The 11967-nt window shown below is 39.1% G+C and overlaps 1 protein-coding gene across 1 annotated transcript in view; it reads left to right on the plus strand.

The window, feature by feature from the left end:
• LOC115764253 overlaps positions 1-4412 on the plus strand; it is a 102711-nt gene extending 98299 nt beyond the window's left edge. The window contains exons 7-9 of the mRNA XM_030707171.1: positions 2266-2635; positions 2726-3138; positions 3293-4412. Coding sequence (XP_030563031.1) covers positions 2266-2635; positions 2726-3138; positions 3293-3642 — 1133 coding nt within the window. The 3' untranslated portion in view covers positions 3643-4412. The remainder of the gene's footprint in view (positions 1-2265; positions 2636-2725; positions 3139-3292) is intronic.
• Positions 4413-11967: the final 7555 nt, after the last annotated feature.

The raw sequence follows: 11967 nt of genomic DNA on the forward strand, positions 1-11967 counted from the left end.
AAAACCATGAAGAAAAATCCAAACTTCGTGAAAACCTGATGAGATTTGGCCGAGTTATGGGGGTACATTTTGACCCATGTCTATATACGAATCTCGGGGTAAGATTTGGACATGAATTTCGACCAAAAAATCGGTGTCGAGATTTGAATGCCACATTAATCTAGAGGGAAAACCATGAAGAAAAAGCCAAACTTCATGAAAATCGGATGAGATTTGAACGAGTTATGGGGGTGGTAAATTTTAACCCATGTCTATATACGAATCTTGGGGTAAGATTTGGACATAAATTTCGACTAAAAAATCGGTGTTCAGATTTGAATGCCAGATTAATCTAGTGGGAAAATCATGAACAAAAAGCCAAACTTCGTGAAAATCGGATGAGATTTGGCCGAGATATGGGGGTGGTAATTTTTGACCCATGTCTAGATACGAATCTTGGGGTAAGATTTGGACATGAATTTCGACTAAAAAATCGGTGGTCAGATTTGAATGCCAGATTAATCTAGAGGGAAAACCATTTAGAAAAATCCTATATCATATACATATATATATTCTATTTTAGAAGCTATACGTCAAGTTTGGTGACTCTAGTTCTTATTATTTACCAAAATTGCCCAAAAAACAGGATATCGGTATCGATTTTTATCGATATCTTGGAAACGGAGTAAGTTATCGATTATCGGAAACAAACTCGATCTGCGCGGGAGCTAGGAGCACCTACATCTAAAATTTTAAGTCTCTAGCTCTTAAAGGTTCTGAGATCCTTGCGTTCATACATACGGACGAACGGACGGACGGACGGAAGGACAGACAGACGGACATGGCTAGATCGACTCGGCTATTGATGCTGATCAAGAATATATATACTTAGTGGGGTCGGAGATGCTTCCTTCTGCCTGTTACATACATTTGGAATTTGCACAAATACAATATACCCTTATACCCATTTTTAATGGGTTCAGGGTATAAAAACAACAAAGAGAGAGCGAGACATAACAAACATGCCTGTCACGGCAGTAAACCACGCCCCCTTGGCAGCGTAACGCCCACGGTGCCTGCATAAAAATACATCAAGCGGCAACAATAAAATTAAGAAATTTTCAATTTATGCATGAGACACCTGACGACGACGCTCATATGTGCGTGCGTGTGTGTGTGATGTTTGTGTGTGTGTGTGCTGTTTGTGGCACGCCCATCAGCCATATAAATGCACATATAGCCGTGCATAACTACGTTCATATGCGGTCTACCTGGAGCTGCTTATTAGACATTTTTATTACCTCAGCCGCTTAATTATGTTTACCAATATGTGCGGCTGTAAGGCGGGAGAGGTTCCAGGAGGTGTTTGAAGGACGGGCGACGGGTATATTATGCCTAATAATATGTTCTTAGTGTCCGTCATGCCAAACAGAATTGCGCTCTTGCTGGAAACAATCAAACATCGATGGCACAGGCCTATCGATCATTTCTGCACAGCGATCGCTTTTCTACAATTCAATTGGAAATGTATTTTGTAAAGAACCAATGGGCCTTTGGATGAATGCAAAATTTTATTCTAATTTTATTTTTTGTGTTATATAAAGTATCACAAATAAAGCAAAAGCTTTAAATGGGCGCTCGATTGCCTTTGGGTAGAGCGACTTGCATAATATAAACTTTCTTAAAGCATTTGTAATATCGCCTTTCTATGCGATTTTAATGGGGCTCAGTGAGATTGATTTGTATATTTTTGGGAACAAGATTATCACTATTAAAATAAAAGCACTCGACTCCCCTCGGGCTGAGTGACCATGATATTTTACACTAACCTAAAGCATTTTGAAGATAGCCTTTCTATGCGATTTTCATGGTTTCTCAGTGTGTTTAAGTTTTGTATTTTTTCTGTGATATAGAATTTCACTTTTACCAGCATTTAGTATTTTAATATACTGATTAGTTTTTTTTGAATGTGTTTGTTAACCAAGGTATCTTCTTGACTTGATCCAATTTTATTTGTTAAAGACTCTCTGGCTTACGAATAAGCCATTTTTTAGACTCCCCTTTTCTCTTGGTCTTTCCCTACACGTGTTTATATAGACACATATGTATATGGCCTCTGAAAAGTAGAAATAAAAGAGAAATATGCAAATGACCCACTTATAAGTAACTCTCTCTGCGCGTCGCTCTCTCTCTCTCTCAGTGTCACCCTCTTTCTCAGTCTCTCTCTCTCTCAGTCTCCTTCTCTCTCTTACAGTAACCTTTATAACTAATCTATTTTTTTGACAGGCTATGGCAACATCGCACCCCGTACGGCGCTTGGAAGAATCGTAACCCTGGCCTATGCCTTTTTTGGAATACCCCTAACGCTGGTCTACCTGAGCAGCACGGGCAGCATTCTGGCCAAAGTGGCGCGCGAGGTGTTCTCGAAGGCGCTGTGCTGCTGCCTGTGCTCCAACTGCGGTTATTGCTGCTACGACGAGAAGCGGATGGCGGAGAAGGAGCGACGCATGAAGCGGAAGCGGCAGCAGGAGGAGCTGCGCAAACAGCAGGCGGTCATGCAGGAGCCCTACTATGTGCGCGATGTGTATCATGCCACGCCCGAGAAGCAAGCTGGCGGCACAGTTGGTGGAGCTGGCGGCGGAGTTGGAGGAACCGGCGCTGCCGGGGTCGGTGGCACTGGCGCACCCACTGGCGTACCCGGCCTGGGCATGCCACCGGCACCGCCATCGGGCGGTGCATCTGGCGCGGACATTGATTCGCTGAGCGCCAGCGAGTCGCGTGGCTCCATGCACGGCCTGAGCATATTGGCGCCCATTCTGCTTTGCTTCTCCATGATGATCATCTACATAGTGTTTGGGGCAGCGGTTCTGTATCGCCTGGAGAATTGGCCGATTATCGATGGCATCTATTTCTGTTTCATGAGCCTCTCGACCATTGGATTTGGCGACATGCTGCCTGGTCTAAGGCGCGATTCGAATGCCACCACCTGGTTCTGTTCGGTATATATTATGTCCGGCATGACACTGACGGCCATGTGCTTCAATGTAATCCACGAGGAGATTGTCCATCGCATACGCATTGTGGTGGAGTTCAAGAAGGCGGGCGCTGCCACAGCTGCCGGCACCGGCGGCTCAATGTTGGATGTCACACACGAGGAGGGCAATCAGTTCTATGTGCCCGCATCTTGACACTACGAGAAGCGCGGACATCTCTATCAGCGCAATCCCACCGAGGAGACACTGGTGACAGGTGAGCCACGGTCGGCTTTTATTCGCCTAACACCAGCTAATAGCTTATTGTCTTCCATTTGCAGACACGCCCACATCGCTGGTGCTCAAGGACTATGTTAACCACGAGCTGGTGCCCATTTTGACCATGGATCCGAATGGCTCACGCCTGGGCCTGGCACAGCCAGCGCCCGTTTATACGTCCGCGACCAACACGAATCCAACTGAAGTCGCCGGCGAGAGCAACGCCCTGGGCTACTCAACGCTTAACAGTCCGCTGCTCGAAGGACTCACAGCGGGTGGAAGCGGGGGCGGAGGCGGAGGCGGGGGCGGAGGAGTCCCATCACAGATCAAAGCCGGCGTCTACACGCTGGCCGAGGAGACGGAGCTCGAACTGCAGGCCGTGCACACGGACACGCACGTGGAACGCGTCTAGAGCTGAGCAGCGGACAGTATTAGGTCGTAGGTCACATAGAATTAGTCCATAGTCAGTTTAATGTGTACAATTTTTTTTTGTGGGCTATGCCCGGATAAAAACCAGAAACCAAAAGCCTAGCTCTAAGTTTGACTATCATTGTATATAAAAAAACAAAAAGAAAATCAAAGTAGCAAAAGAGAAAGAGAACACATAAAATATGAGACAGAAAGAGAAAGGGAGAGCGCGCTTCAGCAGGAGCGAGGCGAAAGGATACATTTCCATAGCTCGTAAGCAAAATAACAAAATATTGGGCAGCCCCACGGCATGCTACAGAAATTAGTCAATGTAGTAAAAACAGGAAAAAAAAACTTAAGAAAAAACAACAAAAAAATCAGTGGAAAAAAACTATTATACAATAAGCACTTAAATACTACGTTTATGCGATGAATTTCACGATTTCTCTAAAAGCAGCTGTAGATTTCTGCTTCTTAAACTTCGAGTTCGTTTTGAAGCAATCTGGCAGCACGAAATAACTGTATGTAAACATTGAGTTGGCAACGCCTGAGCATTTCATAAATTCCAGCTAGCGCGTGAACAAATATTTATTCAGCTGAATTTGTGAAAATGTCGGAAATATACAGTGAAAAATATTGTTTTAAGCTTTCGACGTAGCATAAAAGATAAAACTGTTTCGCGCTCTAAACATTTGAATACTACGTTTACGCGATGCACTTCACGATTTCCTGAAATCTTTTCCATATGGATTAGTGCTACTGATTTTTTTTTTTCAATTTCTTTAAGGCAATCTGGCAACACGTTTAATGGTATACACATGAAGCTGTTGTGTTTTTAGCATTCGTGCAGTTCATGAAATAATCATCATTTCTCAATACTTTGCTCACAAAAAGTATTTTGAAAATCAATTATTTTGAACTGAATTTGCCGTGCTTTCAGCTACATTTTTCTGCAAGCGCCACATAAAAGTTAAAAAAGAAAAAAACAAAATGAAATAAATAAATAAAGTATAAAAATTACTCGTACATATATAAATAGGTACATATGCATACATATAATAGTAAATCGAGTAAGAACTTACTGAAGCCCAGCCACATTGCAAAACTTACATATAAATGCCCGTAAAGCATAAAGCATCCCAACATTTTATACGTAAATCAAGCTTACATAGTTAATATACGAATATCAAAAAAAGTAAACAAAAAACATTGAAAAAAAAACATCAACAAAAATATGCTACTTACATATATAAAATATGATATAAATATAGATAATTGTTGTTGTTTTTTTTTTTTTTTTTTTGTATTGTAATTGTAAAACCTAACATAAAAATACGCATATTATCAATGAATTTAAATTCATAAAATTTCAATAACGTTTAAACTCAAAAACTTTGTAAATTGAATGCATGTTTGAATGTACCCAATTGTATATTTACAACACAGCGAGAAAACAAAAATGCATAAATAAAACTTAAATAAGTAAAGATGTTGAAAAGTGCCAGCGTATTATCACATTCCACAACACTGTCTAACACTAGATCTGGCAACTCTAGGCCAACAATTATTAGTAACTGGCATTTATTGTAGTTAATTCTTTTTTATAAGTTATATTGAGCTTTTCGAAACAATTTTCTCGACATTTCTTGCGAAATTTTCTAAAACTTACTCATTTTTATCTCATCATGTTTTCATCACATAAAAACTGCCATAGACGGCAAAATATTAACTTGAATTTTAGTTCAGTTTGTAACATCAGCTTTAATCATATTTGTAACATATGTATAATCATATTTGTATGCTTGCTTAAGTTCATCTTGTAACTTTAGTTTTAATCATATTTGAGTACTTGTGGATCCCCCGAGTGAGTCCAGCGCGCCACCTATTGGAAGGCAAGCGTAAGCAATTCAGCAATGCAGTTGGCGCCACCTATCGTTAGGCATATCAAACACCTCATCAAGCAAAGTTTGCAGCAAGTGATTTGCGCGCGCATTTCAAAATAATAGGAGGCGCGCCGTGAAAAGTTTGCCGAAATAATTGGATATAAATGACTGTGTGGATTTGTTGTTAACGCCGTTTAGCAACAATTATGAGTTCAGATCGGGCTAAAAGTGTTCGCACTCCAGTTTCCACTAGCAGGTAAGCCAAACAAACGACGCCATCAATTTGTTATTAACAATTTAACCTTCAGCAAATTATCATAAGTATGTGAGTGATCGCGATTTGTTTACTCGATTTCGTTTCTTAATTTTTTTTTTTTTTTTGTGTGTTTTGTTCTCCATTACAAATTTGTGATAAGCAAACGATTTCGTTTATTTCGAACTATGTAAATGAGAAAAACCCGCCGCTGCTCCAAAGCCTGATATAAATTTTTCACATTTACATACGATTCGGAAACTTTATTGAACCTTTAAGTAATATGTATTTTTATTTTGTTGTGTTTCGCTAGGGAACAACTCAGTGAAAATTAAGTTTGGGAAAGCGATGTCTACAAAACAAAAACTCATATTTTGTTTATATGTACATCTGTATGTATGTATGTGCTCACATACATTCATGACGATATTCACAATAGATCTTTAACATCTTATGGGATTATCGACGCAGCTGCTGATTACAATTGTTCATTGCAGTTGCTCCTCAAAACTAGATGGCCTTACATTTACATATGTATGTACATGCATAGGTATTTGCATATGTATGTATGTACACACAACAAACTTGTCTTTAAAAACAAAACAAAATAAAACACGCAGTCACACTGAAAAATAGTTGTCTATGTGCGTAAATACATATGTACATACAAATGTGCATATTTATGGTTATATGTATTTCATTTTTGCTTGTTCTTACACAACGCACAGTGTGACCTCTCTTCCCCAGTCATTGCCTACCCTCTCATGATCCACCGGCACACACACACTCACACTCACGCATAGGACCAACAGAACATTGTGTTTGCTCTCTCTCACATACGAAATGCGCACTAATTGAGGCAACTCGTCGCCAAATACAAAGAACAACAACTACCAAATCATTTCAAGCAGATTTTCGTAGCTTCTCTGTTTTTATTGGGTTTTCATGAGTAGCCGCGTTCAGCAGAGTATTTGTAATATTGTGAGTGAATTTCTAGTGAGGGAATATGGAGCACAACAAGACCAACGCGAATGCTAGTTACCCACAAAATATGTAAATATATAAATTTGTAAGTAACAAATCTTATTAACTATATAGTCTGAAATTTAATGACTATAGCTAAAAACGAATCAATCACTGTAAACGCTTAACAGAATATCATGCTGAACGCAGCCAATGTAAACGAGATCGGTTTTTGCGTCTGTTGACAGTGCGAAACAGCAAGAGCGCAAGAGCTGAGAGAGCCATTCAGAGAGAGAGGGAGAGAGAGCGCGTCGATGTCTTGTTTTTGTTTTTGTATACATGTGTGCGTGTGTTTGCATTGCTGTTGTTTTGTACGCTGTTGCTTTTTTATTGCTCTTTATTAATCACTTCTACATTTGTTATTCAACTATTTAGCTGGGTAGATGAAAAACAACAATACTTGGCCAATACCTGGAACGCTTGCTCGCCTGGGCGCAGCGTAGAGCAAAATTTATCACACTCAATAACGCAAACCAAAACAAAACAAAAAAAAAGCAAACGAAGAACGCTGACAAAGTAAACAACAAAAACAAAAACAAAACAACCGCGAATTACAAATAAAAAGTGTAAAATATTGTACATACATATGTATGTACATACTGAAATAACAAACTGCTTTAAAGCGGCAAATGCAACGATTGCTGCTCCGGCAGAAACGCGTTCAATAACATACAAAAAAATAAAATGTTAATTTTCTGCAATTTTTTGCCTATTTTTACACGGTTTTTTTCGTGCACACATACAAACGCATAAACAAGCACACTCTTACATTATGATATATGCATGTGTGCGTGTGTATGAACACATGTATTTAATGCAAACAAATTTAAAGTGTGCGCCCAACGCCCAGCACTCGCCCTCCGCCACCCATTTCTTGAAAAAGCCACTAAAAAAAAATACGACGTCGACCGCGCGACTTCAGCTAGCCACAGATCCCCATACAAATAAACATATTTAGCACTATGTACAGTGGGCATAGCAGTATGCAGAATTAAAAACGGTATTAAAATTATGTAAATCATCTCTTAAATAACATTAAACAAAACTATATGGTAGGTGCAAATTGCTATGTGAAATGTGAATTGGATTTACATAGCTTTTGCAGCGGCTATCAGAAATGTTGTTTAATCAGCATGTCAATTCCCATACAAATATCACACTCGCACCACTGTGCGCCGTTAGAGTCGCTTCTAACGCTTGTCAACAACTCTGTGGCGCTTTCTCTGTCGCTCTCGCTCTCTCTGTCCCATTCGCTCGCCGCTGCTAAAATTGTTTTTACAATTTTGGTTTCTTTGTTGTGCCTTTTCATTTGTTTTTGATGTGTGCGCTGGCCGAAGAAGAGGCATTTCAACTTTGTCTCGAAGTTGGCAGGCTTGTACGTATGTATGTATGTCTGTATGTACATACATTTGTATGGTAGCATACATACGCATATAGTTATATGCATAGCTAACATTCTATGCAACTGTTTAAAGATATGTATATGATAATCGATTGTCGAAAATGCAAGTAACATTAATAACTATTTAAATTAAATTTGACACATATGCATTTTTATTAATGTATATATTTTTTGAAAAAAGCATTAATTTACAAACATGCAACATATACACGTTTCAATAAATTATGTACATACATATGTTGGGTACAGCTTATTGCATATGTATATAGAGTATTTGGGCTTCGGTGCTCCAGAAAGAATTGTGTTCTGTCCGAATGTATTTACATAAATACATATGTGCATATGTATGTATTCGTAAAAAAGCTTTTCTTTGCATTCTGTTTTCATTTTCACTGAAATTTAATACAGCGGGTGTCTGAACAAATTTTATTGTGCGTATCTTTTGACTCCTTGTTTTTGTTGTTGTTGCGTGCAGCATTGACGGACGCTATTTGCATAGATTTGGGATGCCTTGCTGTAAATTGCAAATGCAACCAATAAGAAATGGGCGAGCTGTTGCTGTGCACACATACATACATATGTGCATATCAATGTAAGCATACATGCATGTTGTATGTGTGTGTGTGTGTGTTTTTTTTTCTTTATTTTTTGGCTGTTTCTTTTTCGACCATTTGCTTTATTGCTCCACTTTTGCTTGTGACTTTTTAGTGCCTTGTCGCAGTCGCTGTTATTTGATTTTCACATTTTTCTTTATTTTTGGTATCACATGATTATACAAACACACACACTCACGCACACATATGCATTAGTATTTGTGTGTGTATAGTTTAAGAAAATGCCATTTGAACATTTCGGTTAACGTTCACGTTTTGGGGTTGAGTAAGTGATCTGTTGATCTCCACATTTGTCGCTGTCTCTGCTACTCTACACAATTTGGTGACGTAAAAGATTGCCTTCGCTCGTTTGCTCGTTTTGTGTTATCTTGACAACACACGCATTTTCGTTGATATTTTTTTGTCATCACGTGTTGACGGCGCAGCGTGACTGCTTCTAGGTTCGTTACTTTTATCGCTGCTATTGGTCACACTGTGCAAGCTCAACACACACGCTGTGCGTGTGCGTGTTTGTTTGTGTTTCTTTGCATTAGTGTGTTGTAAGCTTTTGCACGCTCTCACGCAGTCGATTCATTGTTGGTATGCCTTTTTGCACCTGTTTAACTGTTTATAGTTTTCTCTCTTGCTCTCTGTCTCTCTGCACTGTGGCATGTTCTAACTGGTTTCGTGCTCATGCCACCGCTCTTGAAATTTTCATGCATTGCAATTTCCAATCAAGTAATTTTACTTGCTTATTGGATTTGAGCGGGTTGTATAACTCTATATATCAGCAGACCGAGACCCCAGAGCAGATTCATAGCAACGGCAAGGGTGACCGCATGGCGACAGTAGCGTCTATAACTGTGTGTAAACAATTTTTGGGGGCCGCTCTTATCGTGCCAATGCGCTCGCTCTATAGCGCTCGCTCTCTTTCTAGTGCGCTCAGCGTGGCCCACATAATTTTTGTTTGTTAGTTTTTCTGTTTCTTGTATGCAGTCGCTGTCGCCGTAAACGCTGCTCCGCTAATGCCGCTAACTCTCGAATCGCTGCCTCTCTTTGCTTCATTTGTTCTATTTCATATTTATACGAATACATACATACATACATATGAATATGTACATATGTACATACATCGTTAATAATTTGAACATATTTAGATATACACTTGTATATAAACTTTATCTCTGTCCGTGTGTGTGTATAATTTTGGCCAGCCACGTTAAAAAAAAATTATTTTGGCCAAAACCGGCCGGAAAACGGGCATACAACAATTCCAATTAGAGTAAAAGCCGCCCGACGCCACCGACGTTCAATTACGTGAGCATCGCAAAATGTTTTGCTGTGTGCGAAGTTGGCGTCGACGTCGGCGTAGTACGAAAATGGCAACAGCAAATCATAAAAAATTTGTATAATTGAGTGGCAAACGATAAGAATTCTAGTTGTTGTTGTTATTGTTGTTGCTTATCGGCTGACTTTCTTTTTGCTGTGGCATTGTTGTTGATGTGCTAGTTGTCGTGTCTATTCTGGCCACATGTTGTGTTTTACTCAGGTTATGCTTTGCTTTTTTGTTTTGTTTGTTTTCGCTTCGGCAATGCAAACACAAACATACTCACAAATAAAAAAGCCGCTCTCTTTGTCGCTATCTCTCTCTAATTAACACGTTCGTATTACACTTCATTTTCATTAATAGTGCGACGTGGAACAAGTGCGTCGTCGTTTGTCCCACTGTCTGCCTGCTTGCACACATACATACATGTATGTACATGCATGTGCGCCTGCTTGTGAGCGTGTGTTTTGATTCTTGATCAAAACTAGAGCGCAACACACACGCAAAAACAGTAACGGCATTTAAGTCTCCACTTTGCTTTAGTCAATGGACAGCATGCTGATCACAAATATTGTGATCAATAGAATATGCACTTCATAATTTTGTAAATATTGCCAGCATTTTTTATTTTTGACATTTATATAAATACGTACATTGTTTGTAAATTTTCTCTAAAATAATTATATTACATATGTACATATATGCATACATGCATTTGTATAAGCAAATGCATAAATATTGTTATTGGTTTTTTTTGCGAGTGCATATTTTGCTCGTGTGCTTAAGGCAGCCAAATGTTTTGTTTGTTGTTAGCATACCTAGCCTAAATCAACTAAATGCCAATACATTGTACTTAAGTATTAAACAGCTCGCGATTGCTGCGGCCGCAGCCAGTGCATGTGGGAGAATGAATGAGAGAGATAAACTAAATGTGTGAGAGAGAGAATGAGAACAGCCGACGATTGTTGTCGACGACGCTATGTTTTGTTATTTGCGGGCGGGTGTCGATGGGCAATTCAGCGTCAGACGCAGACGACAGCGTCGTCTGATATTGCAGTTGTGTTTGTGTGATTGACTTTTTTGCCTCTCTGCGTGTGACACATGTGCACACACACACACGTATGCACATACATACATACATATAACGTTTTCATGGTGTACACATACATATATACGTAATACTTATATACCAGTACCTTACTAAACATTTGTACATATGTACATACATTTTTAGAAATTTATACATACACACAAGCTTACATACATATTTATGTACATTCATATGTACCTATCGAATTTGAAACTATGGGTAAAGTAAGCGTCTATAAGGTATAGCTAGATATCGAAATCATGTTGAAATTGGAGCGAAGGTATTTTGACAATAGAACCTAAAAAATACACCACAAGACACTCGCATACATATTCGGGTATGTATGTATGCAGTTGAAGAATGTACAGCAAAATATGTACATACATACACACATATAATTATTTTTCTGACAAACAGTCACATCTTTTATAAGAAAATATATGAATAATATTCTACATATGCATATAAATAAACTGTACGCACACATTTTTGTACATTACGACATATACATATGTACATATGTATACGTTCGCGTCATAAAACTTTTACCACGCACCTTGCTCCACTGTGCAAAACAAAGTACTACACAGGCAAACACATTTATACTTAAACTAACTGTAAGCGATCCATGCTTTTGCTGCTACTTCTTTTTTGCTGCCAAAAACAAAAACCATGTGTTTGCCACGCGCTTTGATCTTGCTCTCTCGCTCTCCCTACGCTCACCAACACACATTTATGTAGGTACGTACATATATACA

The sequence above is a fragment of the Drosophila novamexicana genome, unplaced genomic scaffold, assembly GCF_003285875.2.
Source record: "Drosophila novamexicana strain 15010-1031.04,08,12 unplaced genomic scaffold, DnovRS2.1 tig00000820-arrow-pilon, whole genome shotgun sequence".
Classification (NCBI taxonomy): Eukaryota; Metazoa; Arthropoda; class Insecta; order Diptera; family Drosophilidae; genus Drosophila; species Drosophila novamexicana.